Source organism: Megalobrama amblycephala, linkage group LG10 (genome assembly GCF_018812025.1).
Source record: "Megalobrama amblycephala isolate DHTTF-2021 linkage group LG10, ASM1881202v1, whole genome shotgun sequence".
NCBI classification, from domain to species: Eukaryota; Metazoa; Chordata; class Actinopteri; order Cypriniformes; family Xenocyprididae; genus Megalobrama; species Megalobrama amblycephala.
Genome location: NC_063053.1, coordinates 38389283 through 38407660, shown reverse-complemented (window position 1 = coordinate 38407660; position 18378 = coordinate 38389283). Strand labels below are relative to the sequence as shown.

Here is an 18378-nt window from a genome sequence, read left to right as displayed (position 1 = left end):
TGAAAGTTTGTGAACCCCTTGCAGAATCCATGAAAATGTGAATAACAAAATACAAAATGCAAGTTATTTTTATGAATGAATGAATGAATGAATGAATGAGGCATTTATATAGCGCTTTCATATGTACTACTGTACACCCAAAGTGCTTTACAGTCATGTCAGGGGTCTCTCCTCCTCCACCACCAGTGTGCAGAATCCACTTGGATGATGCGACGGCAGCCACAGTACAACAGCGCCAGTGCGCTCACCACACACCAGCTGTAGGTGGAGAGGAGAGAGAGTGAAAGAGCCAATTCAATGCATGGGGATTATTAGGAGGCCGTGATTGGTAAGGGCCTATGGAGGGAATTTGGCCAGGACACCGGCCAAAATTCCCTCCCTTTATTTAGTACTGTCCTGAGTAAGATATTCTACATAAAAATTTTTTACATATGGTCAACAAGACAAAAAAAAAAGCTGAATTTATTAAAATAACCCATTGATTCTCAATACTGTGTGTGGTCACCTGATGATCCACGACTGTTTGTGTGTTTTGTGATGGTTGTTCATGAGTCTCTTGTTTGTCCTGAGCAGTTAAACTGAGCTCTGTTCTTCAGAAAAATCCTCCAGCTCCTGCAGATTCATCAGTTTTCAAGCATTTTTTGCGTATTTGAACCCTTTCCAGCAGTGACTGAATGATTTTGAGATCCATCTTTTCACACTGAGGACGACTGAGGGACTCAAACTCAACTATTAAAAAAGGTTCAAACATTCACTGATGCTCCAGAAGGAAACATGATGCATTAAGAGTCGGGGGGTGAAAACATTTGAACAGGATGAAGATGTCACAATTTTTCTTATTTTGTTTAAATATCATTGTTTTTCATTTAGTACTGCCCTTCGGAAGCAACAGAAGATACTTGCATGTTTCCCGGAAGACAAATTAAGTACAATTTACCTTGATCTTCAAATTCAAAAGTTTTCACCCCCCGACTCTTACTGCATCGTGTTTCCTTCTGGAGCATCAGTGAATGTTTGAACCTTTTTTAATAGTTGAGTTTGAGTCCCTCAAAGATGAATCTCAAAATCATTCAGTCACTGCTGGAAAGGGTTCAAATATGCAAAAGATGCTGGAAAACTGAAGAATCTGCAGGATCTGGAGGATTTTTCTGAAGAACAGAGCTCAGTTTAACTGCTCAGGACAAACAAGAGACTCATGAACAACCATCACAAAACACACAAACAGTCGTGGATCATCAGGTGACCACACACAGTATTGAGAATCAATGGGTTATTTTAATAAATTCAGCTTTTTTTTTTTTTGTCTTATGGATTATATGTAAACATCTTTTATGTAAAATATCTTACTCAGGACAGTACTAAATAAAAAATAACATGCATTTTGTATGATCTCTCTTATTTTGTTAAAATTATTCACATTTTCACAGATTCTGCAAGTGGTTCATAAACTTTCACGCAGCACTGCATGTATGAGAAAATTAATTTAAAAAAAATTTACACAATTGAAAAAAAAGAGTTTACCTGTCACACTCAATGCCACATTCAGCATCATAAGGAGGAAGATTATTGGCCATTACAATACCCAACAGCTGTATTCCAACAGAGTTATCCTTACGATCTGTTCCAGCAAACCGTTCATATATCAAACTATAGGAGGAAAATGGAGAAAAAGGAGGAGAAAATCTTTATAATTTTGCAATCAATCTATTCATGCATGGTGATTTAGCCTGGAATCACAAACGTCCAAGCCTGCAATCCCAGCAACTCTCAATTTGAAATATTTTCACTACTTTTACAAACTACTGGTAATAAATAATGTACTTTGCGCTATTCAAAAATAATTTGGGCAGCTCTTTTTAATTTTCTAAAAGATAATATAATGATATAATAGAAGCATATCAAATGCTTCTGCTTCGTTTCCCCATAATAGTTCATAAACTTCTCATAATGTGTGTCCTTCAATTGATTATATGCCGCAATAATATAATCCAGCTGGAAGACTTCCGGTGAAATGTCACTTGTTGGTGTGTTGAGCATTAATAGTGTAATCCTTTGTAATACTTAATACGGTGCTGCTTTCTGTGTAATTCATTCACAAGAAAAGTTATTGTTTTTCATGAGATTTTGAGTACTTCATACTTCACCTTGACTATTTTTTTAAACCTATTCATTTTATAACATTTAATATTTATTCAAAAGCAAAACACTGAAAAACTTTTACAGGAAATGGCTAATATATGTGTAAATAAATGCTCTGCTGCCAACACCACCTGCAGGGAGCCCCATTGACTCCCTGTGCCAATGCATTGATGAAATTAAAAATTGGATGTGCCTAAACTTCCTTCAGTTAAACAAAGACAAAACTGAAGTCATTGCGTTTGGAAACAAAGACGAAGTTCTCAAAGTGAACACGTACCTTCACTCTAGGGGTCAAACAATTAAAAATCAAGTCAGGAATCTTGGTGTGATTCTGGAGTCAGACCTGAGTTTCAGTAGCCATGTAAAGACAATAACTAAATCAGCATATTATCATCTCAAAAATATTGCAAGAATTAGATGCTTTGTCTCCAGTCAAGACTTAGAGAAACTTGTTCATGCTTTCATCACCAGCAGTGTGGATTACTGTAATGGGCTCCTCACTGGCCTTCCCAAAAAGACCATAAGACAACTGCAGCTCGTACAGAACGCTGCTGCCAGGATTCTGAGCAGAACCAGAAAACATGAACACATCACACCAGTCCTCAGGTCCTTGCACTGGCTTCCAGTTGCATTTAGAATTGATTTTAAAGTACTGTTACTTGTTTATAAATCACTCAGTGGCCTAGGACCCCAATACATTGCAGATATGCTCATAGAATATAAACCTAACAGATCACTCAGATCATCAGGATCAACACACTTAAAAATACCAAGGGTTCACTCAAAGCAAGGAGAGTCTGCTTTTAGCTGTTACGCCAGCCGCAGCTGGAACCAGCTTCCAGAAGAGATCAGGTGTGCTCCTACAGTAGCCACATTCAAATCCAGACTCAAAACACATCTTTTTATCTATGCATTTGCTGATTGAGCACTGTGCTATGTCCGAACTGTTTGCACTTTATTTTATACGTATTATCTTTTTATTCTTTTAATTCCTTTTCCTGTTTTTATTTCATTTTTAATGTATTTTATATCTTTTATGTATCATCTTGTTATTCTGACTTTTAATGCATTTTAAATATTGCTGTCTGGTTGAAAGAGCTGGGAGAATTAGGAAGAAAGTGATCGGGTTAAAATTTGGGGGACAAACCATGGGGAAATTTGAGCTGTGGTGCATGGTTAAGATACACTGTTAAAAATAAATGTAAATTTACAGGTAATGGTCTGTATTTTTTTACAGATTTTTCCCGTTTTGTCATTATACACTGAAATGCCTGTTGTTTTACAGATATTTCCTGTAATTTAATTTTCCACTATTAAATTTACAGGGAATTGCATGTATTTTAGTATTACATTAAATTTCTGTTTTTTAAAATAAATGTTCTGTATTTTTACAGAAAAATTTGTAAATTTACATAAAATGTTGATTAATATTTTACAGATTTTTTCTGTAAAAATAGAAAAAAGGGAAAAAATGTATAACTACAGAAATCAACAGTCATTCAACATGTTTTTTCTTCCTCCATTTAAGATAATGTGTTGGTGAAAGTTAGTTTTTAAAGGTTCAATTATAGTATTGGTACATACAGTATGTGTTTAGGCCTTCTATATATTATGCATTGTTTATTTTACTAATATTTTAACCTCAACTTGCACATTATGCTATTTTGAAACTGCTGATTGGCCTTGACTTATTCTCCTCTAAATTTCCTGAACACTATTTTTGATAGGGGAGAGTGGGGTAATGTGAGACATCGGGTAATGTGAGACACCCCCTGTATCTCGACAAAGGAACACATTTGTGGTTATGTGACAATTATGTTTTCAAGCCCCTCACATTTCCCCTTGGCCATGAAGGAGAGGACCTCATGGTGCTGTGCTAAGCATGTTTTTTTCACAAAAATATATTTTTTGCATATAAAAGTAAATTTTCTTGCGGTCAACTTAATCAACTGTTGTGCCAAAGCAAACTGATTCAGGTAGAAAAACTTATATCATACATGTTGATGAACTATCAACATATAAAACCATGTGATGATGCAAGCTGAAGAGTAGCCTGAATTGCTAAGAGTGATCATTTTTTTCTAAAATGTAGTGGTGAGGTAAAGTGAGACAAATGCTTTGGGGTAAAGTGAGACATAAGGCACAAGTTAAATTTAGTCTTAAACATATTTTAATGTAATATTACATTACATATGTTTTATTTTTAATGTCATAAACATTGTAGAAAAGCCATCATGCCTAGGCAAAACACCAGGAAGACAACCTCTGGGGCAAAACACCCCTCGAGGAGAATGATGTGGCACATGTTCCTAAAAGTGATGTGGTAAAGAAGCTGCCTCAACCTAAAAGGCCTGGAGAGATGGAGAGAGCATCTCCTCATCTTTCCCTGTAACCTTCAGGGCTGGAATGTAGAGTAGGCCTAGTTGTAGAGTATAACAGTAGGCTGATGTTCTAATACAGGTGGGTCTAGTCCTGTGTTCTGAGTCCCAGGCTGTTCTAGCTGGTTCTGATTGTGCTTTGCTCTGACCTCCAGACACTAGCTGGCTCTAAGGGTGCGTTCACACTTGTAGTTCGGTTCATTTGGTTTATTTGGTCCGGACCAAAGAAGAAAAAAAAAACATTTAGTCCCGGTCCAATTAGCGTTCAGATTGGCAATTTTATCACCAAACCAAAAGATACCGAACCTTGAGTTCATTACGTTCAATACATTCACAACGTGATTGGTCAGATTTTATGATGTATTGCCTATTTTGAATTGGAACTTAAAGGTACAATCTGTAAGATATTCACAGTAAAATATCCAAAAACCACTAGGCTAGTGTTATATATTTTGTCCAGCTGATGACTAACAATATCTCTAATGTTTTCAACTCCTTGTAAATCATGAGAAAATTCCCATTCTAAACAGTGACACGGGGCAGTGCAGTCGCCTGTCAATGACGTTGGTTACCCTTTGTTACCGCCTTTACTGACGTAGAAACCACATGACAACAGTGTCGTGGACAAATGCGGAAGTAGTGTCTAGCGTCCAGAAAACCACTAGCTTGCTTCAAGCTGTTCCTTATTTACTTCTTGCACGTTTTATGGTGGATTGTGTTACTTATTTATGGAACATAATTACTGTTTACCATCTGCCGCTGGTTCTGTCGACAAGGACAGCTCCCGTAAACTTCATACTCATGACCGGAAAAGCGGAAGCGGCGCCGGTGACTGTGTCATAATAAAAGTCCCGCTGCTCGTGAGGCGTGTGTTGATCAATCGCTCCAGCTCCTCGTTCAGCTCCACAACACTCGCTCCTGCTCTGCTTCACACTACAGTAACGTTAATAATCGCATCCATGAACATGAGTTCTTCCCGACTCCAATCCCTATTCTTTTGCACCGTCCGTTGAGATGGAGACCACATGTCCCAAGTTTCTGCTCTAAAACTTGGAGCCATCAAACTACGCCTTTGTTTTGAATAGGCTTCTAGCGACCTCTAGCGGAAAAAAATATTACAGATTGTACCTTTAACAAACATCCAAAACAATGCTGTGTGCTGAGGTAAATGCGCTTTTTGTGTGTGCGTAGCCTGCATGTGATGGTATTTTGACCAGCTGGGAACTCATGAAGAGCTCATAAAATGTGTAAAGTAGTCAAAATAGCGGCGGGAATCCATCCGTTACACACACAAACGAGACGCGCGTCTGATGCCTGTGATGGGCAAACTTGCGACTATGACAAGAAAAACCAACATGCGTGAGGATTCTATCCTTTTTAGAGTTTCTTTTTAGGCAGCGTTCACATATGTTCAAATGAACCGCGCTAACTGAGCAATCGCACCAGGGTTTGTTTTAATCGAACCAAACATGACAAGTGTGAACGCACCCTAAGGGTCCTGTGTTCTGACACCCAGACTGTGTTCTAATCTAACTGGTTCTATCTGTCATTTATGTTAATTAAAATATTTTGAATTATATTATGTTGTATTTGATTTTGTTCAAAGTTACTTTCAAGTGTTTAGGAAAAAAGTGCTTAATTGACCAATCCCCATGATTTTGTTACTAGTCCGACATTAGTTCTGGAATGTGTGGTTGTCAGACTAGCTGTCAGGATTCAAACGGTTACAACAAGTGTTGTTATGGTAGTTTCACAGTGGAAAAAGTAAGTGGATCAGTTTACCCCCAGCTGGTTCACTTTACCCCCTTGATTTTTGTGGTCTGTCTCAGTTTACCCCTAAACTGGGGTAAAGTGAGACACAAGATGACTTTTTTAAAAACAATCATATTTTCATGGATCTTCATCCTGAATACATTCTGATCATTTCCATGGCTAGGAAACATCCTGAATTAATGGGAAAGGTGTACATTTTACTGATATATCATTTTAGCTCGCTTAGAGGGGAGCAAATGTAAAAAATGTCCCACTTTACCCCACTCTCCCCTATGTACATTTTATGTTTTTCCAAATCGAGCTGCAAATGCGTAGCTTTGTGTGTGTGTGTGTGTGTGTGTGTGTGTGTGTGTGTGTGTGTGTGCGCGCGACGCAGATTCAAATTTGCCGCCGATTACTTTTCCGTTAGTCCCGCCCACAACAGTTCCCGGTCAGGGGTGCGTTTCCCGAAGCGAACTATGGTCGCAAGTTCGGTCGTTACCAATAGAGTTCAATGGGACTTACGACCATGGTTCACCAACGATGCTTTCGGGAAACTCACCCCTGAGCCGTACAGTGATGGAAGGGCGAGCGCCGCGGGTAATTTGAATTTATTTCAGGCTATGCTTGTGGGTCGTGAGATTAACAGTAGTGTAAAGCAATCGTAAAGAGCAGTCTGACTGGGCAGGAGAATTTATTTGAACACATCCGTCTATCCATTCTTCGGAACAGTGTGAGGAAAAACGAAAAACTAACGTCCTTTCAGCGAGAAGACCACAGCGGACATCATACCAACCGATCACTGGCTGAGGTAAGAGTTAAATTCTACATGTGTGTGATATTTTATATCTTGTGGCTACACATTTATATTGTTTATAGTTTTGAAAAAGCTAATGTTAGTATTTCTAAACGGTGTTCAGACACATAACTTAAGGTAACTGCCGTTGAAAGCAAAACTGCAGCAGGTATCTTTCAATTTTCCATCTGTTTTAAACCAAGAAAGATTAGTTATTTATAAAGTCCAATCAAGTGTTTATGTCTTCGTTCAGATGTGGTAGTATTTCAATTTGCAGCCTGCCCTGTACAACTCATACTACAGGCAAAATGAAAGCAGATGAGAGTACAATATGAACAACATTATAAATTAAATATTCTGAGCGCATCTGCTTGCAAACACGAGTAGTATGCATATATTAGTGTTATAATAAATACTAATAATAGAAAAAATATTACATGACCTGAGTAAATTGTCAATACTGAATCATAAGATACATTGGATAGTTGGATATAAAAATTCCAGACCAAAGAAGGTTGAGGCTCTGCATTGTCTCAGTAAAACATATGCTGGCATGTTTGAATTAATGTAATAGCCAACTAATTTTTATTTCTTTATGATTTCAGGTCATGTGGAAAGACTGGAGATCTACAGCAGCATTGCAGTCCAGGTGTGGAAAGATTACTATTCTTATACAACAAATTCTTTGTTTACATCTTTTCATTCTGCTGTTCTGTACAATATTTTTTGTTGTAATTGTAACTAGAATCATTCAGAAACATGGCTTTTCCTATCACTGCTATCCTGACACACATCTCTACTTTTCATTCCAGCCAGATGATCAACCAGTAGCTGCTCGCATCTCAGCCTGCTTGATGGAAATTTCCGACTTTCACCTGGATGACCTTTACCTTCAACTCCACCTTGCCAAGTCAGAAGTTCTTGTGGTTTCAGCCACCCATCCTTTGTGTTATAATCAATCAGTTAAACTTCACAGACTACAGTGCTGGAACTGCCCGATCTTGCAGATTTGCCCAGTACAACATTGGGAAGACCAGGCCATTCCTATCGGAAAATGCTACACAACAGAACAACAACTGGCTCTGCAAGCCTGTACCTATACACCCTCCAGACGCTTGTGCTCTGAAAGTGAACAGCATCTTGTGGTGCCATCCCAAAGGGGCACAAACCCACTTTAACTGATCTTTACCTGGACTGTCCCATGCTGGTGGAATAACCTGACTAACTCAAACCATTTTCAAGAGATTGCTAAAGATGCATTTTTTTGTGTGTGAACAATTGTCCTGATGATACTATCTGATTAACTGAAAAAAATAATTTCTATGCATACTGTGCTAGACTAACTGGAAGTTGTCATTGTACTTATTGTTGCATCCATTCCCAGGTGAAAAAAAGTACATTTCTGTAATATACTTAAAGTGCTCTTTTTTCATGCACTAATTTTGTACTTAATATACTAAAAATTAATCTTTAGTACTTCTTAAGATCATCTTATGAACATCTAAGTGTACTCAACTGTGCTATTTTGAGACACCATTAAATATGAACTAAAATGTGCTTTTAATATACTATCTGTATTTAAAAATATATTTAATTACCACTTGTAGTACACTATGGATTCAAATGTACTATAAGTGGCATCTAAATACATTTTTTTTAAATACAGAGATAGTATATTAAAAGCACATTTTAGTTTATATTCATACTGTCTCAAAATAGCACAGTCAAGTACACTTAGATGTTCTTAAGATTATCTTAAGTACTAAAGATGATTTTTTTAGTATATTAAAAAACAAAATTAGTGCACGAAAATAGAGCACTTTAAGTATATTACAGAAATGTACTTTTTTTTCACCTGGGTTGTACTCCTTGTAGTCACTTTGGATAAAATGTAATCATATGTATAAAATAACAGCAATATTACAGTATAAAAGTATACAGAAATTGTCTTTTAATGTAGATGTTCTATATACTAAGCTTGTATTTCCTATAATTTAAGTAACTTGACATACAATGTCTTACATACAATGACTAATACCGTGCATGTGCATGTTCCTTTGATTAAATGTATTCGGTACTATATTTTGTTAATTTAACAGAAATTGGTCATAAAGGTTTTTATTTTTATGCGTTTCTAAGTAATTCATTTATAGACTGATTGAAGTTGTGAGTGGTTCTGTAAAAATAAAAATTAATACTGTAAAATGCAAACATTTGTTTTTGAATTTATGTGCTAATTGCATTTTTATAAATAAGTTATTAGTTATTGTACATGGAAAAATCTATATTTTAAAAGTAAATAACTGTAGATTGACAGAGCAGCTTGATAAAATAACTCATAAAAACCTTCAATTTGCAGAGATTAACCTGAAAGTTAGTCGTTTTCTATGTAATCTGACATAAATTATCAGTTTTTCCACGGTTTAATAAATTATTATCAACAGTAATATTGTCACGGAGACGAACCCCGTGATCCCCTCCGCTGGCCAGCAGAGGGCTCCATCTCCGGAATACTGACATTCATGCATCCACTCACTCACTTACACTGACGCGCACTACATTTCCCATCAGCCCCATACCTTGGACTCTGATCATCCGCCAGCTGCAGCTGGTTAGGACTACCATTTAAGCTGCCAGTTCACACAGACTGACGCGAAGTCTTGATCATTGCCCCGGCTGTCATTACTAAGCGTTATTTCCCAGTTTGCCTACCTGTTGCCATTCTTGTCTGTTTACCGTTTACTGTCTCTCCGCTGCCTGCCTATTGACCCCCGCCTGTTTACCTGGACTGTGATACTTGCCTGTTACCCTGACTTCCTGCCTGTCTCTGACCACGATATTGTCTGTTCTCCGTTGCTCTTGTTTGCTGTTTCTGACCATCGCCTGTACGACCCTGTATACTTCATTAAAGCTTGCAAATGGATCCTATGTCGAGTGATCAGTCACAACAAATATACTGTAATTTAATGAATTTTGACTGTAAAGTCTGTTCTGTATTTTTACAGTTTTTGCATGTAATTTTGTGAAATGGTTATTTGCTGTAATTTAATGGGATTTCTCTGGAAACTCTGCTGCCAGACTTTTTACCGTTTTTTTTTTACAGGATTTTTTTTTACAGTGTATCTCTGGAATACAGTCAGGACACTTTCCAAAGGGGAAATTTAAACTGCATTGCATAGATAAGATATCTCCGGAAGGGGGATTAGGGCTGTGTGGCGCAGTTTGAGGTGTTTTGGCAAAAGGGGAGATTGAAACTTTGTTTATCATTTCGAAGTGCCTTAACAGGTAGCAGTCCTGTTGTGTGAGGAAGATCCATTCTGATCCGCTCTGATGGATAGATCCGTTTGGATCCACTCTGACGGACGACAACAACAACAACAACAAACTCCCTAAGACTTCCTAGCTCATCCATCCAGATAGCAAAATTCTCTGTTTTTACTGTTATTTCTATTCCTTATGTTCTATTTTTATTATTCTTCTTTATGTAAAGCACTTTGAATTACCATTTTGTATGAAATGTGCTATACAAATAAAACTGCCTTGCCTTGCCTTGCCTTATAGTGGTAATTAATGTCTTTTTTATTTTTAAATAAAAGTGTTTTTTATCAAATGTTGGAATTCCTACATCTTGAAATATTTGGTTTTAAAAATGGGGACAATCTCAGAAGGATGAACACAATGTTTTTAGTCATCACATTAAAAATAACATTTGAGGTTCTGGAGAAATGTTGTGTGTGTGTCTAATTACAGACACCATGCTTCTTATTCAAATGTTCTCATTAACTTCATCTTTATTGCAATCAATAAAACTTAACTGGCAAATTAGGTAAGTGTGATGACTGCATTAAAATATAAATACAGCAATAAAAACTCAACCATTGATGGTTTTGTATCGATGTACAGCGAGTACAGAATAACAGTTCACTGGAAATGACCAAGCTGGCTTAAAGAAAACCAGGAAGTAACCATGCATATGGTCAATTCAATTTATCATGAACCAGGGGAAAAAACAGTCTAAATAATTGTCTGTTTTCTTACTCGTAGGGGATTGTGAGGCAGTCCTTCCAGCATTCCATAACTGTGCGGATAATCTCCAGATTGTTGCGGAAAACTGCCCGTTTGGTGTGGAAACAGTTCTTAACCAGAAATCTAAGAAGCCTATTGGCCAAAACTTCATCTCTTGTGCTACCCTAAATGGTGAGAGAGATAAGGGAAAGAGACAATTATCTAGATTAAAAAGTATGCAACACTCCTACACAATTTTTATACATGTTTTTCTTTGCAAAAAAGCACATGTACACACATACAGACAGATTGTGTGTCAATCTGCGAGTTAAAAACAAAAAGAAAAAAAACACTTACTTTTGGCGTGGTCACACTGGCCCATGACAGGACAGTCACCACAATGTCCACTACCATAAAGTGAATGCCCTCTCCTCCATTGCTACTGGAAACCACCAGCTGCACCAGTGGGCCCAGCCAATGCTTCGCATACGGACGAAATATCTGGACATAAAGTGTACAATAAAAGCAATACATATACAACAAATCAATAAATCCAGAGATATGAAAATGCTGAAGCAGTACCTCTTCTGTATTGATGATAAGTTTGGCTATGAAGAGTCTTATGTTCAGAGAGGTGGATGGATTGTCCAGCTTCCCCTGCAGGAACTTCATCCAGGGAGGAAGGTCACTAGGTGTCACACCCTAAAACAAAACACAGCACATATCAGAGAGTGTTCTAACTCAAAATCTAGGCAAAACTGTCCATGTCCATGAGGTCATGCTGAGACTGACCTCCTCTGCATTGGGGGTGATGTTGTTCCTTTGCATGTGGCGCAGCAGAGCCGTCATACTGGCCATACACTCATGCTGATTCAGCTCATCCATCTCCAGCTCCACAGTCTCATCTTGAGACACAACCTCCTTACCCTCCTAATAATGCAGACAGTTATTCACAAAAATATTTTTTATATAATCTCAGAGATAATATTCTGAAATGTATGACCTCTGCTTTACAGAAATCTCTAAAGTCTCCTGAGACGTACTCGATTCCTGCTGGAGCTGCCCTCGTCTGAAGGACTCTGGGAGTTGTAGGAGAAGCTCTGAACTCCAGTGGAGAAGTCAAACTGGCTTATCTCCTCACTGAGACTGCTGTCTGCCATGTAGGACTGGGAGGAGAGGTATACAGGTGCATCTGAAAAAGAACAAGCATTTTAAGAGTGCCTTGTGAATTTACTCTAAAAGCAACCTTCACTGTTTCCTACAAGAAATATGCATGATGACAACAACAACTTTTTCATGAATACTAGTGGATGGAATTTATCTTTGTAAACATAGTTGTTAACAAGCTTGTGGATCTCAGACAACTCACCTCCGTTTTCTCCACTCACTTCTTTCCAGATCGTGACATGTTTCTTCTTCTTCTCAATAGGGACCTATAAACGCAAGGAAACATGATACCAAACCACACAAAACAAGTAGAAATATCATATAATATGTTTAAAAGCTTTACTTACATCAATCTCTATAGGAAAGTTGTACACCTTTTGTGTATCAATGAGATTGTCAAATATGAACTGATTCTGGAAAATATCAAATGACAAAATTCATTGACAAAATCAGAAAAAGTTATCCTTCTATCAGAGAGAGGACACACTTAAAGTTATGAGTCTGTCTCACTAGGAATGTGTGTGTGTGCCTTTCTTATGTAACACAGTGACCAACAGAAAGTCATTTATAGCAGTTTGATAATCTAGGCTTCTATGAATGTGAACAAATACCATAAAGTAATAAATAGTGAAAATGGAAAAACTGTCACATAGACATTGTATTATGAACACTGCTTGTACACAATAAGCATCAAGGGGGTTTTTTGCACAGTAACAGACCTTGTCAGGTCTCTCAGTGAAGAGAAAGCCTTGATAGAATTTGGTCTCGTTGAAGCTGCAGCTGATCAGGCGCGATGGCACAGTTATAAGCGGCACAGTGATACCGTCTCCTCAGCTGCAGCTGATCCGTCTCTCCTGCCATGTTCTCAGTGAAGGCCTCAAAACAAAATCTGACATATACTGTATTGATTAGGATCAGAAATTAAAACTAAATCTACTTCAACATCATTTTTGCACAGTTTGCTCCAGAATTCCTGAGACTGAAGAGATTCAGTTGCAAGGGAAAGTGGACGTTAACGTAAAACACAGATAAAATGTAAAATGTGACCCAAGATTGAGTCCCGGCTCATGGTCCTGTCCCAATCTTGTGCCTCTTTCTCCTCCCCCTCCCCTATAAATACCCAAAAATATAACTTAAAGGTGCCCAAGAACATGTTTTCAAAAGATGTAATATAAGGACTAAGGTGTCCCCTGAATGTGTCTGTGAAGTTTCAGCTCAAAATACCCCATAGATTTTTTTAATTAATTTTTTTAACTGCCTATTTTGGGGCATCATTATAAACGGGCCGATTTATGCTGCAGCCCCTTTAAATCTCGTGCTCCACGCCCCAAGAGCTCGCGCTTGCCTTAAACAGCTATGAACAAAGTTCACACAGCTAATATAACCCTCAAAATGGATCTTTACAAAGTGTTCGTCATGCAGCATGTCTAATCGCGTAAGTATAGTATTTATTTGGATGTTTACATTTGATTCTGAATGAGTTTGAGGCTGTGCTCCGTGGCTAACGGCTAATGCTACACTGTTGGAGAGATTTATAAAGAATGAAGTTGTGTTTATGAATTATACAGACTGCAAGTGTTTAAAAATGAAAATAGCGACGGCTCTTGTCTCCGTGAATACAGTAAGAAACAATGGTAACTTTAACCACATTTAACAGTACATTAGCAACATGCTAACGAAACATTTAGAAAGACAGTTTACAAATATCACTAAAAATATCATGATATCATGGATCATGTCAGTTATTATTGCTCCTTCTGCCATTTTTCGCTGTTGTTCTTGCTTGCTTACCTAGTCTGATGATTCAGCTGTGCACAGATCCAGACGTTAATACTGGCTGCCCTTGTCTAATGCCTTGAACATGAGCTGGCATATGCAAATATTGGGGGCGTACATATTAATGATCCCGACTGTTACGTAACAGTCGGTGTTATGTTGAGATTCGCCTGTTCTTCGGAGGTCTTTTAAACAAATGAGATTTATATAAGAAGGAGGAAACGATGGGGTTTGAGACTCACTGTATGTCATTTCCATGTACTGAACTCTTGTTATTCAACTATGCCGAGGTAAACTCAATTTTTCATTCGAGGGCACCTATAAAAGAAACATACTACATAAATAAGAATGGTCAGTTTTGATTTCATGGTGACTTTAACCCTTTCCTGCATGAATTATGATAACCTCCGTCAGAATTTTTTTCCTATGTGTTTTTATTGCTCTTAGCGCATGAAAAACAAGATTAGAAATGAGTAGTGTAGAGGCTGATGTGCAACTATGCCATCAAAACCCATGCATATGCAAGAAATGCTTTTTGAAATAGCTGTCCACTGTAGTGACACTGTATGTGTGAAAGGGTTAAGAACGTTTATAAGTAATAAAACTGTGTACCAGTCTTAGGAATTCTCTAGAAAACTATCCCTTTAGTAACATAAAAAGGGCACAAAAGTGTTAACAACACTGAATCAGCTGACCACATATATATATATATATATATATATATATATATATATATATATATATATATATATATATATATATATATATATATATATATTATAATATCTGCTGTTAAAGGTAAACAGAGACAAATGTGTCATATCATTCTGCTTACTTGAGGAGGTTTTTGCAAAGTTCATTGCCTTCTGCATTGCCTGTGCCACAGAAGGCCTGGTTGATAGCTGAGTTTTTAGAATAGACTTCCTCTTTAGGCAGACGAGAGTATAAAACTTCCAACAGCTTACAACAGCCAATCTTCATCATGATCTGACTCTCAAACACTGACTCAACAGACTGGAGGACAGATGACAGGAAAGACACAACAGCAGCGTGACTGAGTGAAAACACAAAAACAGGTGCAATGAAAATAGCGTATGAGAATGACGGGGGAGAGAAGAATTTGTTGAATAAAGTCTTTTTTTTTGTGCACAAAAAGTATTCTCATCTCTTCAAAACACTGCTTCAGGAAGCAACGGAGCATAATGAATCAGCATATCGAATCATGATTTGGATCACCAAAACTGCTGAAATCATGTGACTTTGGCGCTCCGAACCGTGATTCGACACACTGATTCATCTGTGCTCTGAATCTTCCTGAAGCAGTGTTTTGAAATCACCCATCACTAAATAAGTCGTTATTTTGGTTTTTTTTGGTGCACCAAAAATATTCTGGTGGCTTTATAATATTAATATTGAACCACTGTACTCACATGAACTGATTTAAATATGTTTTTAGTACATTAATGGATCTTGAGAGAGGAAATGTCATTGCTCAGGCTTCACTGAGCCATCGGATTTCATCAAAAATATCTTAATTTGTGTTCTGAAGATGAACGAAGGTCTTACAGGTGTGGAACGACATGAGGGTGAGAAATAAATGACATTATTTTCATTTTTGGGTGAACTAACCCTTTTACTACAACTCTTGCTTTTTATTATACAAATGTGTCACTAAATATGTACAAATGTATAAAACTGATCTAAGATCAATTAAAAACCATATAGACAGGTTCATGGGCTAACAGAGATCAATGCTCCCTAGCAGCAAACAATTAGAATTTTGTAACATTTTAAAACAGTTATGAGGTAGCGACGCCTTAGGCAGTTTGATACATGCTCTGAATCAAAGTACAGTATACTCACCTTAGTAAAGCGTGCCTGTAGAGTAGTCATGATATCAGCAATATTAGTGATGAAGAACTGAGAGAGTGCCTGAGGGCTGCAGTAAGAGGCTAGTATTAACAGGACTCTGTCTATAAGACCCTCGAGCATGGAGTTTGAAGGAACATCTTTGGCTTGAAATGACTGGTAGATAGAGCTGAGGAGAAGAACCTGTCTTTCCAACTGGGACCTGACAAAGAGAAATAATATGCAACAAATGCATATTAGAAATGAATCTAAGAACTGTAAATATAGACACATAAACAGGAAATGTTTTGAACTTACTGGTGAGCAATATTTTGAAAGCAGGTCTGAAAAAGCTCCTCCATGATATGTTTTTTGTCCTGGCACAGAACTCTAGCCATGAGTTTCAATAACATAGGACTCTGAGACAGATGCAGGGCCTCTAAAAACTGACATTATCAAAATGAAGGAATAATTATTATCATTTAACATAAAAGATACTTTTTTTGTAGTTCTCCCTGTTCACTCCAGTTTTACCTTTTTTTTTTTAAAAAAAAGGGTCAAAATGTTGCAAAAATATTGTTTAATTTACTGATTAAGGCATAATTAAATTGAAAAATTGAAACATAGTATCCATAGTCTTTGGAGTAGATAACATGCAAATATAATAAACATTTTTTACCCTAGCTTGTAAAATAAAATAGTAATAATAATAAAAATATTTGGATAGAAGAAAGTCAGATAATACAGGTGCTGGTCATATAATTAGAATATCGTGAAAAAGTTCTTTTTTTTATTGTAAATTATTTAAAAAAATGAAACTTTCATATATATTCTAGATTCCCTACATGTAAAGTAAAACATTTCAAAAGTTTTTTTTTTAATTTGTTGATTAGAGCGTACAGCTCATGAAAGTCCAAAATCCAGTATCTCAAAATATTAGAATATTTACATTTGAGTTTCATTAAATGACCATCCCTACAGTATAAATTCCGGGTATCTCTTGTTCTTTGAAACCACACTAATGGGGAAGCTGACTTGGCAATGGTCCAGGAGACAATCATTGACACCCTCCACAAAGTCACAGATGGTCATTACTGAATGTGGTGGCTGTTTACAGAGTGATGTATCAAAGCATATTAAATGCAAAGTTGACTAGAAGGTAGAAATTGGGTAGGCAAAGGTGCACAAGCAACAGGGATGACCACAAGCTTGAGAATACTGTCAAGTAAAGCCGATTCAAACACTTGGGAGAGCTTCACAATGAGTCAAATGAAGCCGGAGTCAGCGCATCAAGAGCCACCACACTCAGACATCTTCAGGAGAAAGACTACCAAGCCACTTCTGAAACAGAAACAACGTCAGAAGCTTCTTACCTGGACTAAGGAGAAAAAGAACTGGACAGTGAACAGTGGTCGAAAGTCCTCTTTTCAGATAAAAGTAAATTTTGCATTTCATGTTGAAATCATGGTCCCAGAGTCTGAAGGAAGACTGGAGAGGCACAGAATCCAAGCTGCTTGAAGTCTAGTGTGAAGTTTCTGAAGTCAGTAATGATTTGGGGGGCCGTGACATCTGCTGGTGTTGGTCCATTGTGTTTTATCAAGTGCAAAGTCAATGCAGCCATCTTCCAGGAGATTTTGGAGCACTTTATGCTTCCATCTGCTGACAAGCTTTATGGAGATGCTGATTTCCTTTTCCAGCAGGACTTTAGCACCTGCCCACAGTGCAAAAAACAGTTCCAAGTGGTTTGCTGACCATGATATTACTGTACTTTATTGGCCAGCCAACATGCCTGACCCCTGAATCTATGGGATATTTTCAAGAGAAAGATGAGAAACAGTTGATACAGATGATCTGAAGGCTCAATAGTGCCTCAGCAGTGCCACAGGCTGATCACTTCCATGACACACTTCACTGATGCTGTAATTTGTGCTAGGAGCAAGTCATTTGCTGTAATATGTGCTGCCGACCAAGTACTGAGTGTACAAATGAACATACTTTAAAGAACTTGAACTTTTCTGTTTTGAAAATCCATTTTTTGATTGATCTTAGGAAATATTCTAATATTTTGAGATACTGGATTTTGGACTTTCATGAGCTGTACGCTCTAATCATCAAAATTAAAAAAAAAAAAAAAAAAACTTTTGAAATGTTTTACTTTACATGTAGGGAATCTAGAATATATGAAAGTTTCATTTTTAAAAATAATTTACAATAAAAAAAATTAACTTTTTGATGATATTTTAATTATATGACCAGCACCTGTATAACAAATATTTAAGAAACTAAATGAAATGATGCAATATAGTCTTGGGTACAGGACCTATGTTATTTAATAAAGATGAGTTATTATATTATCGTAGCAATATGATTTTAAAGAAGGCAAGAATCCCCAGTTTTAAATGATTGGTTAGAGTTAGTTTCCAAAGTACGTTCAATGGAAATTATGAAGAGATGAAACAGATGAAATTAGAAGCAAAAGAATACTTTTTGAAAAGATATGGGCACCTCTGAAATTAA

General features: G+C 37.1%; 1 protein-coding gene and 1 long non-coding RNA gene across 3 annotated transcripts in view; one reads left to right on the top strand and one right to left on the bottom strand.

Annotated features, from left to right (window-relative positions):
- Positions 1-18378, bottom strand: part of LOC125277589 (DNA-dependent protein kinase catalytic subunit-like) — a 62879-nt gene that overhangs the window by 17619 nt on the left and 26882 nt on the right. The window contains 13 exon segments of the mRNA XM_048206075.1: positions 1522-1647; positions 11104-11255; positions 11428-11571; positions 11653-11772; positions 11863-12000; positions 12114-12262; positions 12440-12503; positions 12585-12650; positions 12957-13025; positions 13027-13126; positions 14849-15027; positions 15877-16084; positions 16180-16307. Of these exon segments, the coding sequence (XP_048062032.1) occupies positions 1522-1647; positions 11104-11255; positions 11428-11571; positions 11653-11772; positions 11863-12000; positions 12114-12262; positions 12440-12503; positions 12585-12650; positions 12957-13025; positions 13027-13126; positions 14849-15027; positions 15877-16084; positions 16180-16307 (1643 nt within the window).
- LOC125277590 lies at positions 6711-8505 on the top strand. 2 transcript variants are annotated; one of them, XR_007186926.1, is made up of 4 exons: positions 6711-6727; positions 6839-7080; positions 7671-7714; positions 7878-8500. It is a non-coding gene; the product is annotated as an uncharacterized LOC125277590 (long non-coding RNA). The 2 variants fall into 2 exon arrangements; XR_007186925.1 differs by lacking the exon at positions 6711-6727 and having other exon boundaries at positions 6773-7080; positions 7878-8505.